We start from the raw sequence: 27,879 nt of genomic DNA, 5'->3' as shown, positions 1-27,879 counted from the left end.
TGTGAGATTGAAGTAAGAGATTTTATTGCTCTGCAAAAAATAAAAAGACTTCTTGCTTTCTTATGCTGGCCAAATCATGTCCAATCAAGTGAATTTAGCCAACCATGTGTAATCTAGCTGTAATAAATCCAATCTAAAAAGTCAGATCTATTCAAATTTTTTAACAATATTTTATTTTAAAAGATATCCATCAGCCAATCTTTTCATGAATAACAAAAAGAAAGTAAAAAAGAACAGCTGAATGAAAGAAATTGAGACGACGTTCATGTCAATGGCTCGCATATTAGCCACAGATGCTTTTAAGCATTATGCAAACTACAATTATTCTTATTTAATTTCAAATGCAATCACAAAATGCACTGTTGTTGCATTGAAGTCAAGAAAATTCCACATGAAATTAAAATAAAGGGAATGTACAGTATATAGTTGCAAAGGAGTCGGAGAACCACCATGACTTGGACTCCTCTGCACGCATTCAAGTGTGTTGCATAAGTAGACATCAGTTCCAAGGTGTGCTGACGTTGGTCACTCGGTCTTCATTAAGCCCCCCACCCCACCCCTTCTTCACCTTCGTTTGTGGCTGGGTTTCTTGAGCCGCTGCTGGCGCCTGAAGTCCACCAGACAGTCGGTGGCCTCCGAGATGGACGTGAAAGACTTAATGGGCGAGTCGCTGAGTTCCAGCATGGAAATGCCAGCTTCCTCTTCTTTGTCGTTGTCCCTCAGATTGCTGACGTCACTGGAAGGGAACAAGTCAATCGTTTCCCTTCTGGCTCTTTTGATTTTTGGTCAATCCCCCACCAAATTTAAAAAATAATTAAGGGTATGACAACAATTTTTTATATTTTCATTTTAGAATTAACAAATGATTAAAATCTATGAATTGATATATTATCATAAATGAAATATTGAAGTACAATTTTTTTACTTACCCTCGCTGGAGTCTGTAATTGGACGGACCGGCTCCTGTCAAAGACGGATGGATACAAGTTCACAAACATTTTTTTGTTGGCTGTTTTGGGAGTTGAGCGACTGGTGACCGTGGTGTTGGGCTTACCTGCGTGCCTGCTCTCCGAATGTTCCAGAGCCGCCAACAGATTTCCAGGCTGAATGGTTAAAAAAAAAAAAGGATTATTGTGAATTACATTCAGGCATGTTGGGCAAGTCCTGGGAGTCCCTGATGATGTAGGCGTGCACTTGGTGTAAATGTGTGTGAATAAAAAGATGGTCACTTAAGTCCTACTTCGGGTATTTTTGTCGCCCTCTGCTGGATGCAAAGATCGGTGTGCCTGCTGAAGTCTCGTAGGGCCACGGCCTTTTGGCAGATGTAACATTTCTCCTGGATTCTGTTGGGAGAGTGGACGAGCTTTATTTTCTGAACTGAACCACTTTGATAAGATGACATACTTGTCAGAGGAGGCGGCGTCTCCCTCTTCCTCTGTTGCCCATCTTTTCCTTTTCCTTCTAGGCTTGAAGAGCACTGCAGTGTTGAATGTTGGGGGGGTAAATGGCAGAAACACTGACATCAAGTGGTGAAACAGCTCAGCGGTGACTGAACTATTTGGATGCCTTTCTCCAACCTTCCGAATGTTCATCCGCAACGACGACCGTCTCTGTTTCCATGTCGCCGTTGCAGTAGGCCGCGTGCCTCTCGATTTTAGATGCGGGGAACGTTTCCTGGCAAAGGGGGCACTCCACGGCCGCCACCTCAGGCGAGGGGGACCTTTCTGGTCCTCTTTCTTCCTCCTCATTTGTCAGGGTGGGGTTTCGACCCGTGTCACCGCTGACGAAGTGCGTCGTCTGAGTCTTGTCGTTGTCCGAGACTGTAACGGAGTTAGACACCCGACTTGAATCTGTTCATGGTGACTTTTCAATTGGAGGTTTTTGGCAAACTAAACATCAAAACATTTCATGTGGTGGTATTAACACAACCACATAGGTTTGTGCTAAAGAAAAGTTTGCTAGCTTAATGCTAGCACACAATGCACAAGAGCATAGACGAGCTAAAGAAACGAGCATAGATGCGGTTTTGTAACTCTTCGAGCAACTGATTGTTGGAACACAAACGGTGTCGCAACACATGCCGACACCACAAGTCGCTAGAATTGGTGATACTTGCTTTTTTCAAAACTAGACCTTGACAGAAGCCTCACCATCCATCATCTTTTCCTCGTCCATAGCTTGACCATCATCGCTTTGACCGTCATCGCTCGTCACAGTTTTGGGACACTCCGAGCCGTCAAGCTGCAGAGGAAGAACGCAGATGGTGAGATCATGTTTAGCAAACAAAGTTCCTTTGCAAAAGCAGAAGTCACCTTAAGCGGATCCACGCAATCCTCCTCACTCATTTGGGTCTCTGAAAGTATCACAAAATTACCATAATGAAATTGAAATAATCGTGAGCTGCTATCGACAATTATTTTCCTTCTTCAAAGGACACGTTTCTGTTTCATTGTGTCACTTAAAACACATTCTTAAAGCGTCGTGGAAGTACCTGGACAAATGACACAGTCGTCAATGTCGGTCTGATCTCCCTTTTCACGTGCAGTTTCTATCTCCAGCTCCTCATTCTCCTCCTCCTGATCCTCATCTTGCTGCTTTTCCTCATCAGCGTCTTCCTCCTCCTCCTCCTCTGCCTCCTGATTGCTCAGCATACAGTCTTTGCGTCTGAGGCCACGCCTATAACGTGGAAATTCATTTTGGGCTTGGTGAAAAACAAAACGCGAGCCGGGAGCTGGTCCACCTCCGGTGGTTTAGGCAAGTTCTCACCGTCGAGGAACTTTAGTATGGGAGGAGTCCGATAACGAGGCTTTCTGGAACGAAAAACAATCGTCATTTGAGTCGGTGACATCGTCGTACAAATCAAGAGATATTTTGTTTTCAACATCCCGTCTTAAAGCGGTTGTTTAATCTTTGTACCTCTGACTGTGGCAGGATGGGGGCCCCCCACTGGGCCTTCCTCAACAGACCCCTCTGAGCCTCCTTCAGACTCTTCTCGTACACCTCCATCTGGGCCACGATCACCTGAAAAGCAACACGACAAAGTTACTTCAAGACCAGTCCAAGTGTGCGCGCAAATGGGAGGGCGAGAGGGGACAACCTGCGTGTAAGCATCTGCATCCAAACCACGTGGACAGAAGGGGACCCCCCAGTAGTAATGGACTGTGGACTGGTTGGGAACAGGCTGCCCAGTGTTCAGACTGGAAAAGCTGTTTGCCTCCGGGCCCGCTTCGGTCACCGGGTTCTGAGGAGCTGACTGTGCATGGGCCTGGTGAAAGCGTTTTTCATCCGGGTAGACTGGACTAGGTGAGTTCACCGGCTACAAAACAATTCAAGGAGAATCACTCTCAGCCCGAGAGTGGTACAAAGACATATTGTCCATCTTCCGAACAGAAATCTTTACGATCGTTCCAATGCGACGTAACGTACCGTTTCATCTGCATCTTCGTCGGACCAACATAGCGTTGTGTCGCTCGTGAGTTCCGTTTCAGATGAATCGTCCGCAGCCGGACGACTTTTTGAGTGTGTTGAGTTCTTTGAGTCAGCAAGTTTCTTGGAGCACGCCAGACTCCTTGGGAATACTGGGCTGACGGGCGGAGAAGAAGAAGGCCTCCTGGACCGGCTTAAACTTCTCTCCTGAGAAGAGAAGATGAACTCTGTGCTTGCTTCGACCTGCGCAGACGGGTCACGCTGAGCCTCATCGCCAAACACCGGGCTTTTTAGATACTGGACAAATTCGTCTGCCGTATCAGACTCGGAGAAGACGGGACTTTTGCGCCGTGTCGAAGGAGGGCCGCCGTTATCTGAGCGCTGCGAGTTAAGCACCAAGTCGGCGGTCTTGCAGCTCTCCAGCGTATCCTGGCTGAGCCGGAAAACGGCCACCCTGGCTTTGCCGCTCGTGGAGAAGACGGGGGATTTACGGAGTGAAGAGTCGTCGATCTGCGTCGAATTGGAACTCTACAAAGATATCAACGCCCATTCATCATTCGCCACCGTGTTGTCATTTGATTTTATTTAAGTATAAATATTTGGGTTGGGAGGAATTGAGTGTGTTACCTGAGGCGAGTCCAACAATTCTGACTCGGAATTACCGAGCCACGCCTGAGTGGCAATATCGGGGCTTGACGGCAAGTCCGACAGAGGAGTTTCCCTCCCTTTCCACTTTTGATTTTGTTTAGTTTCACCTTTCCCTTCCACCTCTACAACAGCACAAACACACACACGAATAAGCAATCAGGAGCTGACTTGAACTTGTGCTTTCTTTTTTTGTCTGTTCACAACTACAGCTTTTACAATTGGTTGTTAACCACATAGACCAAGTACAACCTTGGCTCGGGTTGGTGAAGCCATCGCCCGATGCAGTCAAATCAATGGTCGACTCTGGCCAGCTGCTGACGTACCAACCATCGCGTCCTGAGCAAGTGGTGTCTGAATGGGTCAGCAGACTCTGATGCCGTGAGGGCTCTTGGCTGAACATCTAAGAGGGGCAGACACCAATATATGATGCCGACATTAATGTGGACTTACTTTGACTACGACTTGTCATCTTTTTCACAAGACAAAAACGTCGTCCTAGATGTTTCTTTGACTGTACTCACACTCTCTTTGATGGCTTTCGTAACAGCAAAGTCTTCATGGTGCGCGCTGGTTTCCTGCGTACTTAGATGTAGAGCCAAGGCCATCATCTCCTCTTCTGTCATCTCTGAGAAACAATCGGATTGTTTCACATCAGTAAAAGCAGTAGTTTCCCCGTGTTTATGGATAACGTGTCTACCTTGAGGTTTGGCTTTGCACTTCCTGTCTCTCCATCTTTTTTCTCTGTCCGACAAAGATGGTGGCAGACGTGACATGGTGCTCTGATCCCGAGAGAACACAAATACGCTGCTGTTAACCGGGGTGTCAAAAGGCTGCTTGTTCAGAGTGCGGTATATGCTCAAGTGATGATTTTTTTTTTTTTTTTAATTTGTACCTGTTGCTCCTCATCATTGACAGCTATGTCCTCCTGTGTGTCTTGTTGCAACAACTGGCTTTCAGGGTGTCTGTCCCTGTTACGTTGCTTCCTCTGTGGCATCCTGCTCGGTTACACCATTACTTTGACACACAGAACAAATCTTCTGGAGTTATATTCAGTGTGGTGTTTAAAAAAAAGATAATCAAGTTGTAATCCATTCCTGCTTGTCCCTTTGTGTTCTGCTGACTGTCTTACTGTTTAATGTTCTTCACACAAAACTAAAAACTGAAGAGCTCCTAGCCACAAAAATTGGGGAATACACATCCGTGATTTATGTTTTCCTGGTAATTATACATTTTGCGGTTCCAGATAATTGTAGCGCAAAAATGAGAAAAAACTCACAAGTGTCAATTTGAGTGACAAAATAGAACCACACTACTCACAGCAGTTACTACACGGCGGGACACGTTTTGAATAGATTAACAACAGTAAAATAAGGCTTAAAAACAAAAAATGCAAGAACATGGAGTCTTTGTCAGTTTTACGAAGGAATGAACAGTACACAGAAGGTGAGGAAATGAGTTGAAAGACACTCACGTCGTTTTCCCTCACTTTCGCGGCGCCATGTTTGTTTCCGTCCGTGTCGTGACGTAACGATAACGTGAGCATCATCATTGAAGATGCCTTCACAGACTGTAAGGAAAAAATAACATCCCCTCGACAGGTTCGTTTTGACGACCTCTGTGTGACGATGCCTTCAAAGACTGTTGGACGGCGGGGGAGGCACTGGCACCACATCACAAAACAAATACAATTTCGTATTTTTTTGCAAATATATTCATAGGAAAGTTAAAAAAAATACCAGGGCAAACCTTTTCTGAAAATGTCATTTTATTCTGCAATAAAGCCAGCAAGTGTTTTGAGACAGCAATAGAAGGAGTCAAGTTTGAATGCGTCTGGAGGGTAGGAAGGAGGGGAGAAAAGTGCTCTCAGGACCCATGAGCAATTTTGACGATACCTACTGACACTTTGAGGTGACCGCAGAGATGGCATATGATCACCACTCTGAGGTTCTCGTCTCTCAACCCGTAAATAAGAGAACTCAGACATCTGGGTAGTAGTAAAACACATATAAATAAAAAGCGCTGGACTCGAATCAAGGTCACCCAGTTCATCAAAGATGCGAGGTACATGATGATGCTGGAGTAGAACGTTGACACGAGGCAGAGGCCAAGCTGTAGCAGATGCAGCAGCAGCGTGTTCAAAGCTTTATGGGCCGAGTGTTTGTCGGTGCCCGCCGATCTGCTGGCTTGCACCGCCACGCCAACGTAACTGAAAAGGATGCTCATGGTTGATGTGATGAACATAAAATATATGGACACTTTGCTGAACAATTCTGAAATAGGCACAAAGAAGTAATTTGCACTATTGCAATTGTATTTACTGCGCAAAATCTCTATATTGTCTGGACGAAACACCAACAGTAAAAGCCCCTGAATAAAAGCAATTAGAAAAACAAAGACCCACATGGCCATCGCTGCCGCCGTCGTGTTCCTGACAGTCATAACCGAGGCGTGTCTGAGAGGGTGACACACGGCCGCGTATCTCTCCAGCGACATGACCACCAGCAGCATAGGCGATATCCTACTGGTGAGAGTGTTGAGCATGCTGAGCACGATGCATAAGGCGTACGCCAGCGGGAGCTGTGCGACGTTCAACAAATACAACAACTGTCCGATGGCAAGCTGCACCGTGTCTCCGAGCAGCAGGTTATACAGGAGCATGTAGCGCGATGTCTCCCGAAACATACGCTTACTCCTCAAGGAGAACAGCATGACCCCGTTGACAACCAAGAAGATATTGCTGAAGAAGGTGATGAAGCACGCAGACCACACTCGCTCTTCCAAGGAGACCCTGGTTACGTTGGTGGATAGCATGAATGTAGATGATGCAGAGTGGGAGACATTAACATTGACACTGTAAATGTTGAGTCCTACCACAGCAGACTGCACGCTCGCTTTATACGTTTGCTTGCTCCATGTTGACACCAGCCCAGCCTCCACCCCTCGTAAACCTCACTACCTTTGACCTTGTCCCCAAAAGACTCATTCGGGCACATCGACTAACATCATGTTTGAACCAAATATCGACTTAATTAATGAGTCATGTGGGTATTACGTGTGCATGTCTGTGAGGACACTTGTTGAAAAAAAACCAACAAACAAAGTGGTAAATGTGTTTGGACGCATCAATTATTCATGAAGTTTTGATGAAATATTGACTTGATTAATGAGTCCTGGAGGTGTTACGTTTGCGTTTCTGTGGGGACAGGAGTTTTCAGAAACTTGTTCAGTACACATGATGTCATGGCTAACTTTCAAAGTTCTCCTGCACATTTTTGTCTTGCTGTAAGGTTACTCGCTATTCTTCATAAACATGGGTTGGTCCAAAATAAAATGTGTGGGTGGGGGACAACTTGTAAGACACAGCCAGTGAGAGTGTTGAGTTCTTTGAGTCAGCAAGTTTCTTGGAGCACGCCGGACTCCTTGGGAATACCGGGCTGACGGACGGAGAAGAAGAAGGCCTCCTGGACCGGCTTAAACTCCTCTCCTGAGAAGAGAGGATGAACTCTGTGCTTGCTTCGACCTGCGCAGACGGGTCACGCCGAGCCTCATCGCCAAACACCGGGCTTTTTAGATACTGGACAAATTCGTCTGCCGTATCAGACTCGGAGAAGACGGGACTTTTGCGCCGTGCCGAAGGAGGGCCGCCGTTATCTGAGCGCTGCGAATTAAGCACCAAGTCGGCGGTCTTGCAGCTCTCCAGCGTATCCTGGCTGAGCCGGAAAACGGCCACCCTGGCTTTGCGACCGCTCGTGGAGAAGACGGGGGATTTACGGAGTGAAGAGTCGTCGATCTGCGTCGAATCGGAACTCTACAAAGATATCAACGCCCATTCATCATTCGCCACCGTGTTGTCATTTGATTTTATTTAAGTATAAATATTTGGGTTGGGAGGAATTGAGTGCGTTACCTGAGGCGAGTCTAACAATTCTGACTCGGAATTACCGAGCCACGCCTGAGTGGCGATATCGGGGCTTGACGGCAAGTCCGACAGAGGAGTTTCCCTCCCTTTCCACTTTTGATTTTGTTTCGTTTCACCTTTCCCTTCCACCTCTACAAAAGCACAAACACACACACATAAGCAGTCAGGAACTGACTTGAACTTGTGCTTTCTTTTTTTTGTCTGTTCACAACTACAGCTTTTACAATTGGTTGTTAACCACATAGTGCAACCTTGGCTCGGGTTGGTGAAGCCGTCGCCCGATGCCGTCAGATCGATGGTCGACTCTGGCCAGCTGCTGACGTACCAACCATCGCGTCCTGAGCAAGTGGTGTCTGAATGGGTCAGCAGACTCTGACGCCGAGAGGGCTCTTGGCTGAACATCTAAGAGGGACAGACACCAATATATGATGCCGACATCAATGTGGACTTACTTTGACTACGACTTGTCATCTTTTTCACAAGACAAAACGTCGTCCTAGATCAGCCATGTCCAAAGTCCAGCCCGCGGGCCAATTGCGGCCCGTGGTCAAATTTCATCAGGCCCGCAGCCTCTGTGATAAAATCTTTAGTATGTGGCCCGCCGCCATTGTTGACCAGCGCTTTAATACACACGTACCAAAGCTATTTTATATTTATGCCGCAGAAATGTAATCTCGCGCGACCCGGCGTGATTTCACAGCGAGAACATGACTCCAGCTGTCCTGCTATGCAGAGCATGCGCAAGTCAAATGCGGAAATAAACCCGTTGTAAAAAGGGTACGCGCGAACCGGCTGCGTGAACCCTGTGTGAAATGTTCATGTGGCAAAAATAATTTTAAACTCATACATACAGTTCATACTGTTTGTTCAATGTTATCGTATTTTATGTATTACTTATAACTCCTGTTTAAAATGTTCATGACGCGAAAATAATTTTAAACTCATGTAAATTTAAGGTATTTCATACAGTTTGTTCAATGTTATCGGACTCTTCAGATATGAATGAAAGGCAGAATTTGTGTTTTTAGAGTTGTTCACATCTGCCTGAGTGGCTTATATTTGGTTATTTTGTCATTTAAAAAATAAAGACAATTGGGAGAATGAAATTTGTTTTATAACAGTGTTTATTTGGATGAAATTGTAGTTAAAAAAATGTCCGAAAAAACGACTGGCCCCCGGGCCCCTACACTTTATCAAATCTGGCCCTCCTTGCAAAAAGTTTGGACACCCCTGTCCTAGATGTTTCTTTGACTGTACTCACACTCTCTTTGATGGCTTTCGTAACAGCAGCGTCTTCATGGTGTGCGCTGGTTTCCTGCGTACTCAGATGCAGAGCCAAGGCCATCATCTCCTCTTCTGTCATCTCTGAGAAACAATCGGATTGTTTCACATCAGTAAAAGCAGTAGTTTCCCCGTGTTTATGGATAACGTGTCTACCTTGAGGTTTGGCTTTGCAATTCCTGTCTCTCCATCTTTTTTCTCTGTCCGACAAAGATGGTGGCAGACGTGACATGGTGCTCTGATCCCGAGAGAACACAAATACGCTGCTGTTAACCGGGGTGTCAAAAGGCTGCTTGTTCAGAGTGCAGCATATGCTCAAGTGATTATTATTATTATTTTTTTTTTAATCTGTACCTGTTGCTCCTCATCATTGACAGCTTCTGCTGCCTGTCTTACTGTTTAATGTTCTTCACACAAAACTAAAAACTGAAGAGCTCCTAGCCACAAAAATTGGGGAATACACATCCGTGATTTATGTTTTCCTGGTAATTATACATTTTGCGGTTCCAGATAATTGTAGCGCGAAAATGAGAAAAAACTCAAGTGTCAATTTGAGTGACAAAATAGAACCATACTACTCACAGCGGTTACTACACGGCGGGACACGTTTTGAATAGATTAACAACAGTAAAATAAGGCTTAAAAACAAAAAATGCAAGAACATGGAGTCTTCGTCAGTTTTACGAAGGAATGAACAGTACACAGAAGGTGAGGAAATGAGTTGAAAGACACTCACGTCGTTTTCCCTCACTTTCGCGGCGCCATGTTTGTTTCCGTCCGTGTCGTGACGTAACGATAACGTGAGCATCATCATTGAAGATGCCTTCACAGACTGTAAGGAAAAAATAACATCCCCTCGACAGGTTCGTTTTGACGACCTCTGTGTGACGATGCCTTCAAAGACTGTTGGACGGCGGGGGAGGCACTGGCACCACATCACAAAACAAATACAATTTCGTATTTTTTTGCAAATATATTCATAGGAAAGTTAAAAAAAAATACCAGGGCAAACCTTTTCTGAAAATGTCATTTTATTCTGCAATAAAGCCAGCAAGTGTTTTGAGACAGCAATAGAAGGAGTCAAGTTTGAATGCGTCTGGAGTGTAGAAAGGAGGGGAGAAAAGTGCTCTCAGGACCCATGAGCAATTTTGACGGTACTTACTGACACTTTGAGGTGACCGCAGAGATGGCATATGATCACCACTCTGAGGTTCTCGTCTCTCAACCCGTAAATAAGAGAACTCAGACATCTGGGTAGTAGTAAAACACAGATAAATAAAAAGCGCTGGACTCGAATCAAGGTCACCCAGTTCATCAAAGATGCGAGGTACATGATGATGCTGGAGTAGAACGTTGACATGAGGGAGAGGCCAAGCTGTAGCAGATGCAGCAGCAGCGTGTTCAAAGCTTTATGGGCCGAGTGTTTGTCGGTGGCCGCCAATCTGGCTTGCACCGCCACGCCAACGTAACTGAAAAGGATGCTCAGGGTTGATGTGATGAACATAAAACATGTGAACACGTTGCTGTACAATTCGGAAATAGGCACAAAGAAGACATTGTCATTGTTGCAATTGTATTTACTGCTCAAAATCTCTACATTGTCTGGACGAAACACCAACAGTAAAATCCCCTGAATAAAAGCAATTAGAAAAACAAAGACCCACACGGCGATCGCTGCCGCCGTCGTGTTCCTGACAGTCATAACCGAGGCGTGTCTGAGAGGGTGACACACGGCCACGTATCTCTCCAGCGACATGATCACCAGCATCATAGGCGACATCCTTGTGGTGAGATTGCTGAGCGCGCTGAGCACGATGCATAAGGTGTACGCCAGCGGGACGTGTGCGACGTTCAAAAAATACAACAACTGTCCGATGGCAAGCTGCATCGTGTCTCCGAGCAGCAGGTTATACAGGAGCATGTAGCGCGATGTCTCCCGAAACACACGCTTACTCCTCAAAGAGAACAGCATGACCCCGTTGACAACCAAGAAGATAATGCTGAAGAAGGTGATGAAGCACGCAGACCACACTCGCTCCTCCAAAGGGACCCTAGTCACGTTGGTGGATAGCATGAATGTAGATGATGCAGAGTGGGAGACCCTGCATTAACATTTACACTGTAAATGTTGAGTCCTACCACAGCAGACTGCACGCTCGCTTTATATGTTTGCTTGCTCCATGTTGACACCAGCCTCCAACCCTCGTAAACCTTTGACCTTGATCATGTTTGAACCAAATATCGACTTAATTAATGAGTCACGCGGGTATTACGTGTGCATGTCTGTGGGGACACTTGTTGAAAAAAAACAAAGTGGTAAACGTGTTTGGACGCATCAATTATTCATGATGTTTTGATGAAATATTGACTTGATTAATGAGTCCTGGAGGTGTTACGTTTGCGTTTCTGTGGGGACAGGAGTTTTCAGAAACTTGTTCAGTACACATGATGTCATGGCTAACTTTTAAAGTTCTCCTGCACATTTTTGTCTTGCTGTAAGGTTACTCGCTATTCTTCATAAACATGGGTTGGTCCAAAAAAATGTGTGGGTGGGGGACAACTTGTAAGACACAGCCATTGTTTAGGACGCTGACTTGCCTTGAGGGGAAAGACGGATATCCCTGATGTCAAATAACTTCTCAAACAGGTTTGATATCCTTAAGAGCCAATAAAAAGTCAACTCAAACAAGCATGCTGAATTGCCTTGAAGGCAAAGCTGCATATCCTTGAGGTCCAATAAGTTCTCAAACAGGTTTTATATGCTTGATACCAGATAAACAACTTTTCATACCAACTGAAATTGTAATTCTACTTTAAAATTGTGGAGGACAGATTTAAGATGTCAGAATAAAAGACAATAAAACAAGGGCCTGAATCACAGTCTACTTTATTATTCAGGCAGTGACATTGATTTGGGATGTTTCTTACAGTGACACGGACAGAACAGAAGAGAACATGCAACCCCCTGAAAACACCCAACATCAAGAGTTTGTTTTTTTTTTGTCCGTAAGGTTTCTTATAGGAAAATGAAAGCTATAAGAACAATACACCATGAATACCGCTTAAGTCTTTTCCCAAAAGTCTTGTACTAAATTTATGAAAACTAGATTTCAATGATCCCCAAAAGTTTCATTGTATATTGGTTGGGTTTAATATATTTGGGGATTATAGTAACATTTAAGGAGGGTTAATAGAAATATTCTTATCCCCCCCCCCCACTGACATCAGCAACGGTGACTCCTCTGAAGAGAAGGAATAGGAGGGCAAAATTTGAGAGGGAACTCCGAGGTAAAACAAAGTGAAAAGGCCGTAGAAATGAAGCATGCAATGTGTGACGAGTGGCTGCATAGAGAGAGATCAAATGTTGCCTTCAGAAATGCACTGACATCAATAATTCAACGGAGTCTAGAAACACATGTACATTAAAAAAAACTTGGGAGTCAACTGGCCAAGCACGCACGTTTTTGCAATCCTGGAGGAAACAAGAACACCCGGAGAAAACCCACGCAGGCACGGGGAGAACATGCAAACTCCACCAACCCTGCACCTCTGAATTGTGACGCGGACGTGCTAACCAGTTATTTTGAATTGCTTCTGCAACATCTTTTTCATTGGCACATTTGAAAATGTAAAAAAAAGAAAATTCTAATTTCCAGAATAAAATCCAAATGTAGCACAGCTACGGGATAACATTTCTCCGGTAACGAATTCTTTGCTTTTAGCTTTGTGAAACAACATCAGAGTGAAAACACTGTTAGCTATGCTAGCTAGCTGTGCAAATTAGCTCTTTATGTACCTCAGTAGTTGAACTTAAAAAGAAAATAAGCTATCTGAGTACAATCAAAACGTAGTACGACTGTTTAAAAAAAACTATTCCTCATAAAACGAGTAGCTACTCCTTTGCTCGTGTAAGCTTTATGAAGTAACACTAGGGCGAAAACAAACAGATGTTAGCTATGCTATATTTAACTAGCTGACGACCCCTGAAGGGAGTCTGTCGTATTTATTTCAACAATTGTAAACACGTCCTAGTAATACATCAACGATACCATCCGTTTGTAACAGAGTGATTGGTGACACTCAGAATTCGAAACATTATTCGACCGTAGCGTTACCCTCACTAACTGTCGTACCGCTAATGCAAAATTTTTGCGGTTTTCAAAGAGCAACTTATTGAAACCGCGATATACCCTGAAGCCAAGAATCGGCCATGCCAATTCCCCGCTTTGAAAACTCCTGGAATTTTGCAATCCTATTAAGGATATAATGTATATTACATAATATTTTCAGCAGGCACATTTAAAATATAAGATTGAACTCCAGTGTGTGTAACAACTCGCCATTTTCATTCCTGGTTTTAACCCGGACGTGTTGTGTTGCAAACCAGGCTGCTGAATCCGGGCAGCGTGACGCGGCCGTGGGTGTAGATGTCACGGTCGGACCCCTGGTTCATACGTTTGACTAGGTTCTTCTCGTAGAGCAGCGGGTGGTAAGCGCCAAGCGTGCAGGCGGCGTCGTAGAAGCGTTGGTAGTAGTGGCACAGCTCCGTCTTGCGGCGTGACGGAAGGAACTCGTACACGTGCACCACCTCGCATATGGACATCATCAGTACTGTACCTGAAGGGAGGAAAAAGGAAAGCCGCTTGGAAAAAAGTTGGATGACAAAAAAAAAATTCATCCAAGGATCAACAGTGATACGCAATCAAAGTAGATCATACCCATCATGCCAGAGGAGGGCGGATTCTTCTGGATGGGCTCCGGCATGTTGTCTTGTATTTGCTGCCACACCTGCCAGAGGAAGCGTGGGTGCAAGATGTAGAAAGGCTGCTGGGGGTGGAGCCTCCTGTAGCGCTGGTACTGGGTGAAGATAGGATAGTCGGTGTGGCCTAACCACTACAAAATGGACGGCGTCAGCAAAAAGCTTCGTAACGTGATTTCATCGACAGAGTCTGATACCTGTGTGAGGTTAGCGGAGTAGGGAGCTGGATCCCAAGCTACCAATACACCTGAGCTGTACAGCGAGCTGGACAGGAAGTGGTGGTCGTCGGACGCCATCACCTACGAGATGTGAATTTTCATCAGAAAGGGGAAGCTGAGTCGCTGTCGTGGAGACTGCGGCTTTACTTGCGAGTTGATGAGACGGATGGTGGTTTTGGAACCCACGTCCTTCTCGTAGCGCTCGGTGGGGGCGCCGTTGAAGCGCAGCACGGCATCGTGGGAGTCTGTCGTTGAAGCCGCGGAAGAAAAGGGGGAGATGAGGAAGAAGAAGAGAAAATGAAAGTATACGTTGAAGCATTTTAGAGTCGGCTTTCTCCTACCTATCTCTTTGCCGAGGCCGGCGTCCCGGAGGGAGCCGGCGGACGAGACAACGGCGCAGCTCTTGAAGGGCCCTACTTCGGAGGCGAGCGACTTGGGCGGCAACTGCGAGGCCCACGGTAGCGAAGAGAAAGGCGGCAGAGTTGCTGTCAGTGTGGACAGAGCTACCTTCTTCTTCAGCTGACACAAGAGCTCCGGCCCGCTCAGCGCGGGCCTCCGGGCCAAGTCCATCGCGTCGGGGAGCTCCACGCCGTATTTGTTCATCGACTGGAGGGAACAAGCGGGACCCGTTGAAAAGTTACCCTCCATGCAAATAAGCAGTTCAGTTGTTCTCACCTGGTAGTTGTGGACCACCTTCTTCAGCCGGCTCCCCAGCATGCCACTGGACATGTGCTCGTTCCAGACCTTTCCCAGAAGGCTGTTGGGCCCGAAGAACTCGGCGTCGCTGGCCTTGCCGCTCAGCTGGCCCCGCCGGCGGACCCCGAAGATGGTGTCCAGCGCTCGGATGAAGGGCCGCGGCAGGATGCTGGTGAAGAAACCTTGACCCTCCCTGGGCTTCGGCTTGGTGGGCTGGTGCTCGCGGGTCCGGTTGGGTGAGGACAGCACGGGGATGGGGCGGCGGGGGTCGCCGGGGACCACGCCCGGGAGCTTCTGAGGGTCCACGTATCCCAGTTTGGAGCCGCTTCGCAGCACCTGATGGGGTGGTCACGTGATGGAGTTACATTTGCAAATGTGTTTTTCCATCACGTCTACCTTGACGACGGAGTTTGTGCGAGGCTGGGCCCGAGTCCGCGCCCGCACGCCAAAGATGGCGTCGGTGACGATCACGCTGTTCTCGGCGCACAACGCGTACAGTAGCGTCATGGCGATGCCGAAGAAGGCCATGCAAAGAACGCCGCGGCGGGCACGACGGCGCAGACGCCACAGCAGGCTCACACGGTCCATCGCTGCCCCAGGGATCTGCAAAAAAATAAAATAAAATGTCAAAACACAGGATATTGAAATATTGAAATGTGAGTCACCCCGCTCACTCTTTGTTTGTACTTCTGCCCTCTAGGAAGAGGTACAGATGCCTGCGCTCTTTGACTTTGACTGATTTCATCATTATTGTGTGAAATCTATTTTGTATGAAAGACAACAGGTGGATAAGCATGTTCATGGAAACGACCATAAAGACGGAAATTTGATGGTGGCAAAAAAAAAAAAAAAAAGATTGATAAACAGTAACGACAAAAAAAGTGGACTTCGGTCATGTCTTATCTTTCGGCCATCAATGGGACTGTTTTTGGGATTTCCCCGTCGCCCGTGCATAAAAGCTTCATTGTGTTCTTTTCTCCCATTCCAGATGTCTTAACTGTGGCCGTCATATCGTAAAGGAGGGAAAAAAAAAGTCAATGAGAAAGAGATTGACTCGAAACCACGCCCCTATCTCCCCCCAGGGCAGCGTATGAGTAACAAGAAGAAACATGAGCAACTGTAGAAAATAAGACAAGCATGGCTGATACTATGTAGAAGAGAAAAAAAAATCAAACAAAAGGAAATCTGAGGACAGCTCGCTCTTGCCAAACTTGACCTGGTTGTCATTTACACTTTTCGTGGATCGGGTAATGATTGATGGTCGCCATGGAGCTGATGGAAAATTAATCCGCTCTTTTCGGATGACGACCGAGAGAGGAGATTTTCCCTTTTTTTTTTTTTGTGATTGCCCTCGGGGGAATTAAAAAAAAAAAAAAAAGTAAAGAGGCCTTTCAGGCGGGCTGCTGCTCCATTTTGCTTTGACTTGGGCGTCCTATTTATGATTTCCTGTGTTCTATGTGTTTGTTGGCTTCTGGGCTTCCCACAAGTAAAAGCTTCAAATAAAAGGTCAAAGGTCAAGGGTACAGAAATGACAAATGTGCGAATGGCAAATATTTGTATTTTTAGTTGAGTCTGTTGTTGACATGGATGTGTAAAAAGCGGATTCTTTTTTTGGTAGGGGGAAAAACAATCTTGAAAGGTCTTCACTAAAATTATATTTGAACCCCCCCACACACACAAAATTCATTTCCTGCAAAATTTTGATCCGATAGTCTCCAAGATAGGGTGAGTACTGACTGTGCCATTAAAAATCAGAGGTCAAAGTTCATCAGGAAGGTTTAAAAAAGATTTGCGACAATTAATACATTAAAAAAAAAAAACATGATGGTTGCCCGAGGACGTAGCGACAGATGGCAGTGTCACTCAGTATCTGCTTAAAGATGTCGGCCTGAATCCCCTTGCCCTCTTTCCAGAGCTGAATGCAGGTCACGTGACCCGACTAAAAAAACAAAAGCAACAAATCTGACGGGATGCTTATTGCTGACTGGCCTCAGAATAAACAATTCACTGTATATTAATGATTCAAAATATTGAATGATTCTTTTATTTGTATCTACTATAATATAGCAGAAAGACAATTGTAAATATGTAGGAAGTGAAAATTTGCAATTAATATTCACAATGCGGAAGAGAAGTCGCTACAACTGTGAGAATTCTTAGCATAAACCAAAAACATGGCCAACTTCCTTAATCATCAATGAATGATTTGTACCTTGTAGCCCATGGTAGGTTTTCGCTGTTGTTGCTTAGAAACACTCCGTTCCCTTTAGCTCTCCTTTCATACTTCCTGCGAACAAAGAACAAAGATGCATTGTCACACTCTAAAGTTGATTGCAAAGTGCTGGTCAAAATTCAAATTCTTTCAAATTTTGTTTGGCAAGAAACTGTCATCCACACCACAATTCTCTTCACTTGACTTGACAATTTCAGAAAACTGGTTAGTCATCCTTGTCATATTTGTCTTGGTTAGAAAAACTCATTGATAACATCAACAAATGAAAATGCTTCAAGTCAAAGTCTGATTTATTGTCAATTTCTGCACAGACAGAAAGAGATCAAAATTGCGTTTCCTATTATCCTACGGTGACAAGACATATTACATATTATATTTATTATATCGGTCCACGACAAACAAAACATTCAAGTAAACAACACAAAAAGTAAAAACAAGAAGGCGCATACAATGAATAAATAAGAGCAATGAATAAATAATAAATAAATAAATAAATAAATAAAAGCAACATGGTTGAAATGGAGCAATTGTGCATACAGCACAGTCAGAATATAGTGCAAAAGTGCAGGAGGAATTGGAAATAATCAATTGTATAGATGTGCCAAAAGCATTTGCAACTTGTTTTAAAAAAAGAGCTATTACTCTTTTAGATAGATAGATAGATAGATAGATAGATAGATAGATAGATAGATAGATAGATAGATAGATAGATAGATAGATAGATAGATAGATAGATAGATAGATAGATAGATAGATAGATAGATAGATAGATAGATAGATAGATAGATAGATAGATAGAGGGCCCGAAGACTGTAAAAGGGTTGGCTCAGAAGCGTATGCTCTAAACATAGAAGGATAGATGGATAGATAGACTGGCTGACCTGTTTGAAGTAATGGTCCTCCTCGGTCCTTCAGCATCGCCTCGCACCTGCCAGATTCCCGTTCCTATTGCGCAGTTGCCCCCACCGGAAAGGCGATACTATTGCACGATGCAGGCCATCGCTTGCACCGCCATGGTCCCGACGAAGAATGCCACTGAGTACCGACTCCAAGTCGCATTTGGAGAAAGCCCAGCTCCTCTTCGGCCCGCAGGAGAGCGAGCACAAAGTTCCCCAAATAATTTACACTTGAGTTTCCGTTTGTTTTCAAAATAAAAATATTGTCTCGTGTTTCTGCTGTTTATACGAGACGCTTTCAATATAAACTGTATATGGATTGTAGAAAACATATTACACAATTAATACATAATTGTCTGTATTGTGTGGTTTGAACTGCGACACCATCAACGTCAGTTGTATAGTTTCGTAGTTTGAAAATATACTGAGCTATAATCCGGTTAGCCTGGCCTTAATTATAAAGACTTCACTTTACTGCAGTCAAGAAAGACACGCAACATCGCTGCAGTGGGGAAAAGGAGGGAAAACACGAACACATCCATCGCCATTGCCAATGGAGACCATCTTTAAATGTTACTATTTGGATGTCAAACACGACAAGCTAAAAGACACAGACAGACACACACACACGAGTACACGCCGTATAAAAAGGGAACAAACACTATGCAGCTCAAACATTTTGCAGTTTGGAATGGAACAGTGAGGAGAAACAAGGGCACCTTAGTTGACTTGAGAGAATGCATAGCGTGTTATTTAGGGAGAGCGGCGCCTTAACTAGTCGCTCAAAGCTGACGATCAGTGCGTGCACGGTGCGTGCACGTTTTACATGACTACTATTTATACAGAATTCTACACCTTCCACCGCGTCGACCTCGTGGCGCAACGGTAGCGCGTCTGACTCCAGATCAGAAGGTTGCGTGTTCAAATCACGTCGGGGTCATAAATTTTCTTCCCTCCCACAACCTGTTTTGTTTTTTTATTTCCCTCGGACTTGTGTCGAACGATTCTCACACCACGATAAAGATTTTTGGCCAACATTTGAATTTATTGACATTATTTTGCAATTGTAAGAAAGTAGAAGAGATAAAAACGCCTAAGCTTTTTGCAATACTATGACCACCAGGTCCTCTACAAAATAATATACAATAAATGTTTTTATTAAAAAAAAAAATCAAACAGGGCGATTCAGCAATAACTTCATCAGCAATTGCTTCACCGCAACAAAGGGACTATTTAATAAATGAGTGAAGGAAGAGAAACTTGTAGGAATGGGAGAGGGCGCAAGGGTGACCCTTGAGGGACACCAAGTGAAGTTCACTAGGTGCTGTTGCTTCTGTTTCCAGAGTTGCGGATGCTGACTTTCTTACGGGTGTTGTCAGTGCAGCGCTCCAGGATGAGCTCTGGACTAGGTCGAGGCGGAATGACCGGGGCCTCTGGTTTTAGCTCGTTCTCCGAACTGAAGCGCTTCTCGGGAATGTTTCCTGTGGGTCACACGTGTCAGTCACCTATTCTTCGTCGTGGGGATGGTGAGAGCATATGTCCTACCTTGGTTCTTCCGCTCTCTCAGGGGTGACTTTTCTGGGATCTTGGATTTCCGGGGTAGGGCCGTGGGGTGTCCGCCCTTCTGCTGCAGGTATCGACGGCTATTCCTTCGGTAGGCCTCCTGGCTTAGGCGCTGTCGGGATCGCTCGTGAATGCTCTTGACGTTCTTAATGGTGGACCTGGAGAGAATATAAGACTTTTTTTTTTTTGCATCCAGCAAATGAAGTTCGTTGGATAAGAATAATTATCTTTTGAACGGACCTGCGAGGTGGCGGTTTCTGTCCCTGCGGTTGCTCGTCGTCGTATTGGGCCTCTTTTCCTGCTTTCTGCAGGTACATGGAAGGGAAGTGACCCGTTTCCTCACCTTTCCTGAGTAAAGAAGAAATATACGCAAATTTAAGTCAAACAATTCAATTATTCGATTTACAAGTGAAGCCGCAACTTTTTGTACCTGACAACCCACCAGCCGTCCAAGAGCTTGTGAATGACCTCAATAGTTTCCCCCTTTTCCAACGAGAGCTCATCCTCCGTTTCTGCCTTGTAGGCTCGGACCGTGACGTGTAACTCTCCTTCGGGGGAAATATTGGTATAAATAAAGCCGCTGGATTAAAAAAAAATAAAAAAAATGTTACCTTCGTAATTTGGCTCCACATCTTCTGCTTCCTCGGGTCCATCCAAGGGTTCCAGGTAGGTGGCAGGAACCCAACCCCGTTTGGTCTCACACTGGCAGAACCACCAGCCTGAATGGAAAAGCAATGAAACTCATTTTTAGCTAGTCAGCTAATAAAAAACAAAAAAACAAATACATTTTACACTAGCTAGCTAGCCAGCTAGTGTTACATAAAATGATGCCACCATTTGATCATGTTTTTGTTTTGACCTTTAGAGTTTCTCACCATTTTGGTTCTTCTCCACAATTTCCACCAAGTCTCCAGAGTGCAGGTTGAGCTCATGTTTGGACGTCTTGGTGAAATCTGCGATCACTCGGTACGTGTCCAGTATGATGGGCCCAGAAATCTCTAAAGAATTGGGTACAAAACCAGGTAAGGTACATGTCAGTGACACATCGACAATAACACAACTATAAAAACAAGTCTTACCAGTTATGGTGTTGTTAACTTTGGTCTCTAAGAAGATTTCCGTTTTTTTGCCTCTGAAAAAAAATCAAACATTTTTTTGTGGATGAGTTAGTCATATGTCAATGTGACTCATCCGAAACCCACAATTTGGCAATTTATTGGGATGACGTAAATCGAGATTAATTCTATTATTATGGAAAATACAGATCACAATACAAAAAAAAAAAGTTGTTACTTTCTTACTATTAAGCCAGTTGGTTTTGCTAACGGCTAATGAGTCATTTAGTGAGTCAGAATGATTGGAATTTAAATGTTAAATGAAGTCCACTGACGTGTTTGGAGCCGGAGGATTTTCGTCCTCAGGCCGCACTTTGAAGAAGGCGTTGAGGTGCGCGCAGTGCGAGATGTGGGGCGGCAACGCGATCAGCGACAGGCAGTACTCGGTCAACGTGTTCTGCTTGCTTTCTCGAGACCTTTGGCTCTCCACCCACCGTGGTGCTGGGGGGGGGGGGGCATAAAGTCAAAAAGTCATCTGTCCAGCAAGTGATTAGTTTTGCTGTATTTTTGATTTCATTTTGTTTTATTCTGCATTGCTTGAATTATTTTTACGATCAAGAAGGTTACAAGATTTTGCTATTTTACTGAAAACGTTTCAAGTCTTTTTGTGCGAGCTTGGTAAGAGGAAGTGCTGCAATCAACTTGTGTACAAAGTGATGAAAATTGTGGATTTTCTGTGATTTCCGTTGCATTTCCCCTCTTGTGCTCGCTTGCATCAATAAAGAAAGCAGGGGGGGAAGACAAAAGTTGACACACAGGTGCTTCCTTAAATAAAACGTCCGGAGCCTATTCGCATTTTTCTAATTTGAAATAAAGTAACCATGAGCTTCAACATGTCATGAAACATGAAAATCGGCAGCAATAAAGCCACTGATATTATTATTGATATTATTATTCCATTTAACTGCAAGTCAAAGTGTTTATTATTATGTTAAATTTGCAATTGCATTACTGAAGGCCACAAAAAGCCAATTTGATTCATTTTCCAAATCATTAGTACTTTTTACCTGGAAGCGATGGAATGATTCGGTCACTCTTCTCTATTTGGCCTGATTCAATAGGAAACATCTCTTTCAGGGATTTCTGGGAATGGGAAATCGAAAGCATTTCAACCAGCCTTGTTATTAATAACAACAAAATAAGATACTTACATGGAATGTGTACATTTCAGGATATGTCCTGAAGATCAATTTCTCTGCAAGGTCACTCCACTTCACCATTAGCATGTACACCTGAAATAAATAAATAAATAAATAAATAAATAAATAAATAAATAAATAAATAAATTTAAAAAAGCATTAGAGTCTCACATAGTGCTGACTGGGGTAAAAGCGCTTTTCAAAGCCGAGCAGCTTCACGTGTCGTATGTAGATTTCCTCCATGTCGGGATGGATTGGAGATCAAATGATGTGAGAAGTTGCTGGAGGCTTGTTATATGATATGCGCGTGCTTGTGCGAGCCTCGGATTGTGACCGCAACATGTTGCAAACATCAGTTCCTCTTTTGCGTGAATCCTCATTAAAGATCACAACAGGACCGTGCTAAATACACACAGAAAGAAAGGCCCGAGTCAAGATATCAGTAAATGCAAAAGAGGAAGAAAGAAACACACTCAGGCAAACTTCCCCTTGTTCGGACCATACACATATTGAGGGAAGAAAATATAATGATGTAAGGGAAACAGTTAAATGTTATGTCTGATGACTTAAGCGTTCACACTAGTTAAGCTAAAACAAATACATTTTGCATGAGCAACAACCGGTCCAGCAACAACCAGCAGCGACTCAGTTAAATCAATGTGGAAAATTATAACATTTTTTCGTGCGTGTGTAAAAAACTTAAAACTTTTTTTTTTTTTTACATTTGAATTTAGGAAGCGTGAAATTTTCTAACTTTATGACGGGTACTCATTCTTTTGATGACGTTGCAGTAGGAAGAGCTGAGCGGGGCGGTGAAACGAGTGACGCAGCTGTAGGGTGATTTCTAACACGTCCGCAGTTGGAGACTATATTCAAGTTAGTCTTCGCTGTACCTTATCATAACGCTAGAATCTACTTTACGTCAACAATGAGTGGAAGAGGTAAGGGAGGCAAAGGACTCGGCAAAGGGGGCGCCAAGCGTCACCGTAAGGTTCTCCGTGATAACATCCAAGGAATCACCAAGCCCGCCATTCGACGTCTTGCTCGTCGCGGCGGTGTGAAGCGTATCTCCGGTTTGATCTATGAAGAAACCCGCGGTGTGCTGAAGGTGTTCCTGGAGAACGTCATTCGTGATGCTGTCACCTACACCGAGCATGCTAAGAGAAAGACCGTGACCGCCATGGATGTGGTGTACGCATTGAAGAGGCAGGGCCGAACATTGTACGGCTTCGGCGGCTAATCTTCATAGCGGCTTCCTACCACCAAAACAACGGCTCTTTTAAGAGCCACCCACTTGTCCTTTAAGAGTTGACTTCCGTGCAGTTGCGATTTTGGACTCTGTCAAGCATCATTTAAAATGTCAATTGTCCAAGTATTATAGTACAAAAGAAAACAAGCATACAAACTGAATTCAAATTGTGTGCAAAATTCATATCGTGCGCAAAATTCATGTGTGAAAATTTGTACTGTTCAATATTGTTTTATTTGGCATTAAACTTCAGTAGTAAACTTGACGTCCACAAAATCTGAAATAGGCCAATCGTTGTAATATTAGAGGCTGAAGCAAGCATAAAGAGAAAATAAATTTGAATAGATTATTAAAAAACATTTTGGGTTATTGATTGGAGTACTATGTTTATTCTTTACATCTTTATTTCAAACTTCCCTTCACATTGAATTTGAACATTTAATTCTTTATTTAAAATGACAATATCAATGCAAAGACATTGACAACATAGACAAAAGGAACAAAGAAAAAAAAAAAAAACTCATTCTTACTGGATTAATTTAATGATGCTGTTTTCAAATTGGTTGTTAGGAGTAAAATTTTAAGTCATCTATTCATCAAATTTAAAGTAATCTATTTGTATTATTAGTTTTCACAAATGTCACCGATCGGCTTCTAATGTACAGAATGTGCACTGTCGTAAAAACATAAGGCGATGTGGAATTTAGCGAAAAAGTGGAACTGAATCCCCCGATGAAACAAATATTGTGGTGGTTGCGTTGAACTTGGATGACCTGACAAAAAGAAACCAAACAAAAAAAAAACTATTTTGTCTGAAACATCCTCAGAATGACAAAAGATGATGGGATTAGGATTTTAACATCACCTCACATCAACGTGAATAACCTGGTCAAATCAAGCCAGATAAATCCCAAACTAAGTTCAAGCTATGTTATCAATAAACCATCATGTATTGATTTTTTGCACATGAAAACGATTGATAAACACCTTCGATCCTCAAGTATGTTGTCGACTCGTAACCGCCCCGGGGTCACCGCGAGAAAGTCTTGTGTTTACCACTGTCCCAATTTTGGCTGAAAAAATCAAAAATAAAACAGCTTGTGAATGGGATTTGATTTGAATCCACACTCAGATGTCTCTGCTCATGTGCAAACGTGTATCGCGACCACCACCTCGAAATTTGACACATTTTCACCACAAAATGTGACGAAAAGTGGTCGAGGACGTCTCCGAATGACGAACAATCGGTAAGGTTTGAAAGCTCTACTCAGAAAATCGGACCATTTTCACCGATAAAAATACCCTGGGGCTAAACATGGGGGTCTTATCTATTATTTGGAATAAGAAATATACTCGTGGATTTGAATTTATTTCGTTATTTTGGGCTTGAAAGTGGAAGAGAAAACACAAAAAGCGCGTCGACATTTCACTGGAGTGCTAAACTGCGGCTGGATTGAGTCTCTACGGTTCTCATGTCCCTTATAAGTCCCGCCTCCCGCTTGCAGCCCGACAACTTGTTTTTCAACAGGACACGAGAGAAATATGGCTGAAGAAATCCCAGCACCCGCGGCTGCCCCCGCCAAGACGGCCAAATCCAAGAAGAAGCCGGCGGCCAAAAAAATCACCAACGGTGGCCTCAGCCTCCCGAAACTCATCGTCAAGGTGATTTCCGAATCCAAGGAGCGCAAAGGCATGTCGGTCACCGCCATCAAGAAAGCCTTGGCGCGTTTGGACGTGGACGTGGTGAAGCTGAACAAGCGCATCAACACCGCCTTGGTCACCCTGGTCAACCGAGGAGTTCTGGTTCAAACCAGTGGAGTCGGCGCTTCTGGTTCCTTCAAACTAGCCAAGAAGGAACCAGCTCCTAAAAAGCCCAAAGATGAGAAGAAGAAGAAACCCGCTGCCAAGAAGTCCACCACCGTGACTAGCAAGAAAGCTTCATCGCCCATCAAGAAACGCAGTTCCGTCAAGACTGATAAGAAAGCCAAGAAGCCTGAGAAGAAGGTCGCATCGAAGAAGACCAAGTCGGCAAGTAGTCCAAGAAAAGCTGCTAGCAAGCCTAAGCCAAAAGCTAAAGCTAAGAAGGAGACTCCAAAGAAGGGGAAAAAACCAGCGAGCAAGAAATCTCCAGCCAGGAAAACAGCCCGGAAGCCAGCAGCGAAAAGAGCCAGAAAGTGAACTGGTTCAAGCTTTTCATTACTTTGAAACAACCAAAGGCTCTTTTAAGAGCCACCACCACATCCACTAAAGAGCTATTCTGTTATTTTTAGGATATTATCGATCAGTTCAAAAAATGGTTTAAGAAATTAAGTGATTGTTTGATGAACTGTAATGCAGGGATTCATTCATGAAAAAGGACCTGCCACCACTGGATGGATGGTAGGCGTGTTTGTCGCGCTCACACAACCTGACATATTCCATTTAGTTCGCTCCGATAGCACCTTTGAAAAACTGACCCACCCACCTCCAAGCAATCTCACTTGAAAAGCAATCCATCAATAAAAACGGGAGTCTATTCTGTCAAATATTTAATATGATGGAATTAGGAAGGCAAACAAATTCCAATTACAAACCAACTCACAAAAAAAAAAAAAAGACTGTAAAAACTAAAAGACGTTCGAACAACTCCTTGGACCTGTTTAAAATCTTCCCGCCAACGCTTTCATTGGCTCAATATAGATCCTATCGTCCAATTAAATTGTTCGTCAGATAACTCCGCCTACGATTTCCATCCGACCAATCAACGTCCTTGTAGCGCTGCCGCTTCAGTATAAATACTGCAGTTTGGCCAGTTTCCTCCCATTATCCTCAAAGCAAGTCGTCAACTCAACATGGCAAGAACTAAGCAGACCGCTCGTAAGTCCACCGGCGGCAAGGCTCCCAGGAAGCAGTTAGCCACCAAAGCTGCCCGTAAGAGCGCCCCGGCTACCGGCGGAGTCAAGAAACCTCATCGCTACAGGCCCGGCACCGTTGCCCTCCGTGAGATTCGCCGCTACCAGAAATCCACCGAGCTTCTCATCCGCAAGCTGCCCTTCCAGCGCCTGGTCAGGGAGATCGCTCAGGACTTCAAGACCGACTTGCGCTTCCAGAGTTCAGCCGTCATGGCTCTCCAGGAGTCCAGTGAGGCTTATCTGGTCGGCCTTTTTGAAGACACCAACCTGTGCGCCATCCACGCTAAACGCGTTACCATTATGCCCAAAGACATCCAACTTGCTCGTCGTATCCGCGGAGAGCGGGCTTAAGTCTCACCGTCGACTGTAGCTCACCAACGGCTCTTTTAAGAGCCACCTACTTGTTCTAAACTGAATACATTCATTTTGGTGATTTATTTATAACGTTCAATGAAATTATCACATCAATAACAACCACCACCGAAAAGTTCAATGCTGATAGAACACCACAATTTGGTAAATAGATAACTCAAAGAAAACAAAACTGTTTAATAAACACATTACATTATTAGACAATAAATGAAATTGTATTCAATTACGGTTTGAAATTACGAGCGTTTCAGAGAAATGTTATTTACATCTTTCCGCTAAAATTGTTCCCTCGCCTTTTTCTCCGTGTTACTACATTTCAAATTGAAAACCCGCGAGCTCTTCCGCAGCTGGTTGGCTAACCATCTCCGCCCACTATTTCAAATGAACGTCACAACCCAATCATATAGTAGCAACAGCACACAAACATTTGCATACAAACGAATAAAAATGTCCACATCACCGTGGACGTCTCCATTCTACAACCATCTAAACCAACCAGCAAAATGCCAGCTGAACCAGCCAAGGCCGGTAAGAAGGGCTCCAAGAAAGCCGTCGTCAAGTCTAGCAAGCCCAAAAAGGGAAGACGAAAGACCAGAAGGGAGAGCTACTCCATCTACGTGTACAAGGTACTCAAACAGGTCCACCCCGACACTGGGATCTCCTCCAAGGCGATGAGCATCATGAACTCCTTTGTCACCGACATCTTCGAGCGTATCGCCGGTGAGGCTTCACGTCTGGCGCTCTACAATAAGCGCTCCACGATCTCCTCCAGGGAGATCCAGACAGCCGTCCGTCTGCTCCTCCCAGGAGAACTGGCCAAACACGCTGTGTCTGAGGGAACCAAGGCTGTTACCAAGTACACCAGCTCCAAGTAAAGTGCTTGCTTGGATCAATCCAACGGCCCTTTTCAGGGCCAACACGACTTTCTAATGAGTACAGTTTCCTTCAAATTGCTATCATATCAGAACCAGTTGAGGTTGCAGACATGCTCAATTAAGAGAGGTTTTATGTTTTAACTTACAACTGACTCAACGGTTCTTCCAGGCTGGTGAGAAGTGAAAGAATGCAGCATTCTTTGGTGAGTTCCGGTTTCTTGTGTTTTGTGCCGCTGACTTCATGTAGCTACAGACCATTGAGCTAGCAGTATACAACTTGTTGAGTACATGCAGGCAGTTTAATAATTTCAATCAGTAATATACAGCCCAATTCTCCAGAATAATTTTCCAATATAATCCAAGTACCATTTAAAATACCAACATTGCAAAACAGTAGCGTAGTAGGCATATGTGTTTATTTTCCTCTCCATTTTCCACCGTAAACTGGGACTAAACATAATATATAATTTCCAACTGGTCTACCAGTAACAACGCAAGGTGGAATTCGCCTGGTCTCTCCCATTGCAAGTGTTAGCCAGTCACAGAAGCGACCAAAACCTAAACACGATTTTTGAGCTTCGGCAGAGTCACCCATTTGC

The 27,879-nt window shown here is 44.3% G+C and overlaps 10 protein-coding genes and 1 non-coding gene across 14 annotated transcripts; 5 read left to right on the top strand and 6 right to left on the bottom strand.

The window, feature by feature from the left end:
* Positions 1–9: 9 nt before the first annotated feature.
* On the bottom strand, positions 10–5,661 carry uimc1 (ubiquitin interaction motif containing 1). The gene is made up of 19 exons (XM_085935469.1): positions 5,546–5,661; positions 4,967–5,088; positions 4,772–4,853; positions 4,596–4,699; positions 4,324–4,474; positions 4,054–4,196; positions 3,427–3,954; positions 3,098–3,316; positions 2,917–3,021; positions 2,767–2,810; positions 2,492–2,676; positions 2,313–2,353; positions 2,151–2,241; positions 1,578–1,820; positions 1,405–1,477; positions 1,241–1,343; positions 1,055–1,103; positions 930–963; positions 10–736 (listed from the first exon to the last, which is right to left on the bottom strand). The coding sequence occupies exons 2-19, from the start codon at positions 5,066–5,068 to the stop codon at positions 565–567; spliced, it is 2,469 nt and encodes an 822-aa protein (XP_085791595.1). The 5' UTR covers positions 5,069–5,088; positions 5,546–5,661; the 3' UTR covers positions 10–564.
* Positions 5,662–5,842: 181 nt separating this feature from the next.
* Positions 5,843–6,924, bottom strand: LOC147043116 (odorant receptor 131-2-like). The gene has a single exon (XM_085935475.1). It carries the CDS (start codon positions 6,883–6,885, stop codon positions 5,938–5,940), a length of 948 nt encoding a protein of 315 aa, XP_085791601.1. The 5' UTR covers positions 6,886–6,924; the 3' UTR covers positions 5,843–5,937.
* A 54-nt stretch (positions 6,925–6,978) lies between these two features.
* Positions 6,979–10,123, bottom strand: LOC147043115 (uncharacterized). 3 transcript variants are annotated; one of them, XM_085935473.1, is made up of 7 exons: positions 9,857–9,976; positions 9,629–9,711; positions 9,431–9,512; positions 9,255–9,358; positions 8,245–8,395; positions 7,982–8,124; positions 6,979–7,882 (listed from the first exon to the last, which is right to left on the bottom strand). In XM_085935473.1, exons 3-7 carry the CDS (start codon positions 9,504–9,506, stop codon positions 7,370–7,372), a joined length of 987 nt encoding a protein of 328 aa, XP_085791599.1. In that variant the 5' UTR covers positions 9,507–9,512; positions 9,629–9,711; positions 9,857–9,976; the 3' UTR covers positions 6,979–7,369. The 3 variants fall into 3 exon arrangements, with proteins under 3 accessions (XP_085791599.1, XP_085791598.1, XP_085791597.1); XM_085935472.1 differs by having other exon boundaries at positions 9,629–10,000; XM_085935471.1 differs by lacking the exons at positions 9,629–9,711; positions 9,857–9,976 and adding an exon at positions 10,011–10,123 and having other exon boundaries at positions 6,981–7,882.
* A 280-nt stretch (positions 10,124–10,403) lies between these two features.
* On the bottom strand, positions 10,404–11,267 carry LOC147043114 (odorant receptor 131-2-like). The gene has a single exon (XM_085936401.1). It carries the CDS (start codon positions 11,244–11,246, stop codon positions 10,404–10,406), a length of 843 nt encoding a protein of 280 aa, XP_085792527.1. The 5' UTR covers positions 11,247–11,267.
* Positions 11,268–12,422: 1,155 nt separating this feature from the next.
* st6gal1 (ST6 beta-galactosamide alpha-2,6-sialyltranferase 1) lies at positions 12,423–18,257 on the bottom strand. 2 transcript variants are annotated; one of them, XM_085935703.1, is made up of 9 exons: positions 18,062–18,257; positions 17,160–17,234; positions 15,344–15,550; positions 14,927–15,283; positions 14,593–14,857; positions 14,399–14,496; positions 14,231–14,332; positions 13,993–14,167; positions 12,423–13,891 (listed from the first exon to the last, which is right to left on the bottom strand). In XM_085935703.1, the coding sequence occupies exons 2-9, from the start codon at positions 17,169–17,171 to the stop codon at positions 13,632–13,634; spliced, it is 1,476 nt and encodes a 491-aa protein (XP_085791829.1). In that variant the 5' UTR covers positions 17,172–17,234; positions 18,062–18,257; the 3' UTR covers positions 12,423–13,631. The 2 variants fall into 2 exon arrangements, with proteins under 2 accessions (XP_085791829.1, XP_085791830.1); XM_085935704.1 differs by having other exon boundaries at positions 13,993–14,131.
* Positions 18,258–18,944: 687 nt separating this feature from the next.
* trnaw-cca (transfer RNA tryptophan (anticodon CCA)) lies at positions 18,945–19,016 on the top strand. The gene has a single exon. It is a non-coding gene; the product is annotated as a tRNA-Trp (tRNA).
* A 95-nt stretch (positions 19,017–19,111) lies between these two features.
* Positions 19,112–22,805, bottom strand: ncf1 (neutrophil cytosolic factor 1). Its single transcript, XM_085935641.1, has 12 exons — positions 22,616–22,805; positions 22,065–22,295; positions 21,906–21,986; positions 21,762–21,837; positions 21,030–21,195; positions 20,719–20,771; positions 20,515–20,637; positions 20,251–20,358; positions 20,070–20,187; positions 19,880–19,987; positions 19,622–19,797; positions 19,112–19,557 (listed from the first exon to the last, which is right to left on the bottom strand). The coding sequence occupies exons 2-12, from the start codon at positions 22,134–22,136 to the stop codon at positions 19,394–19,396; spliced, it is 1,245 nt and encodes a 414-aa protein (XP_085791767.1). The 5' UTR covers positions 22,137–22,295; positions 22,616–22,805; the 3' UTR covers positions 19,112–19,393.
* Positions 22,758–23,501, top strand: LOC147043110 (histone H4). Its single transcript, XM_085935646.1, has one exon. The coding sequence runs from the start codon at positions 22,822–22,824 to the stop codon at positions 23,131–23,133; it is 312 nt and encodes a 103-aa protein (XP_085791772.1). The 5' UTR covers positions 22,758–22,821; the 3' UTR covers positions 23,134–23,501.
* A 1,173-nt stretch (positions 23,502–24,674) lies between these two features.
* On the top strand, positions 24,675–25,664 carry LOC147043109 (histone H1t-like). Its single transcript, XM_085935642.1, has one exon. It carries the CDS (start codon positions 24,685–24,687, stop codon positions 25,318–25,320), a length of 636 nt encoding a protein of 211 aa, XP_085791768.1. The 5' UTR covers positions 24,675–24,684; the 3' UTR covers positions 25,321–25,664.
* Positions 25,665–25,817: 153 nt separating this feature from the next.
* Positions 25,818–26,570, top strand: LOC147043108 (histone H3-like). Its single transcript, XM_085935644.1, has one exon. It carries the CDS (start codon positions 25,974–25,976, stop codon positions 26,382–26,384), a length of 411 nt encoding a protein of 136 aa, XP_085791770.1. The 5' UTR covers positions 25,818–25,973; the 3' UTR covers positions 26,385–26,570.
* A 325-nt stretch (positions 26,571–26,895) lies between these two features.
* LOC147043107 (histone H2B 8-like) lies at positions 26,896–27,280 on the top strand. Its single transcript, XM_085935645.1, has one exon. It carries the CDS (start codon positions 26,909–26,911, stop codon positions 27,278–27,280), a length of 372 nt encoding a protein of 123 aa, XP_085791771.1. The 5' UTR covers positions 26,896–26,908.
* Positions 27,281–27,879: the final 599 nt, after the last annotated feature.

Source organism: Syngnathus leptorhynchus, chromosome 17, assembly GCF_054491065.1.
Source record: "Syngnathus leptorhynchus isolate UIUO chromosome 17, UIUO_Slep, whole genome shotgun sequence".
Classification (NCBI taxonomy): domain Eukaryota; kingdom Metazoa; phylum Chordata; class Actinopteri; order Syngnathiformes; family Syngnathidae; genus Syngnathus; species Syngnathus leptorhynchus.
The sequence above is the reverse complement of the archived record's forward strand: the minus strand, read 5'-3'. Positions and strand labels throughout refer to the sequence as shown.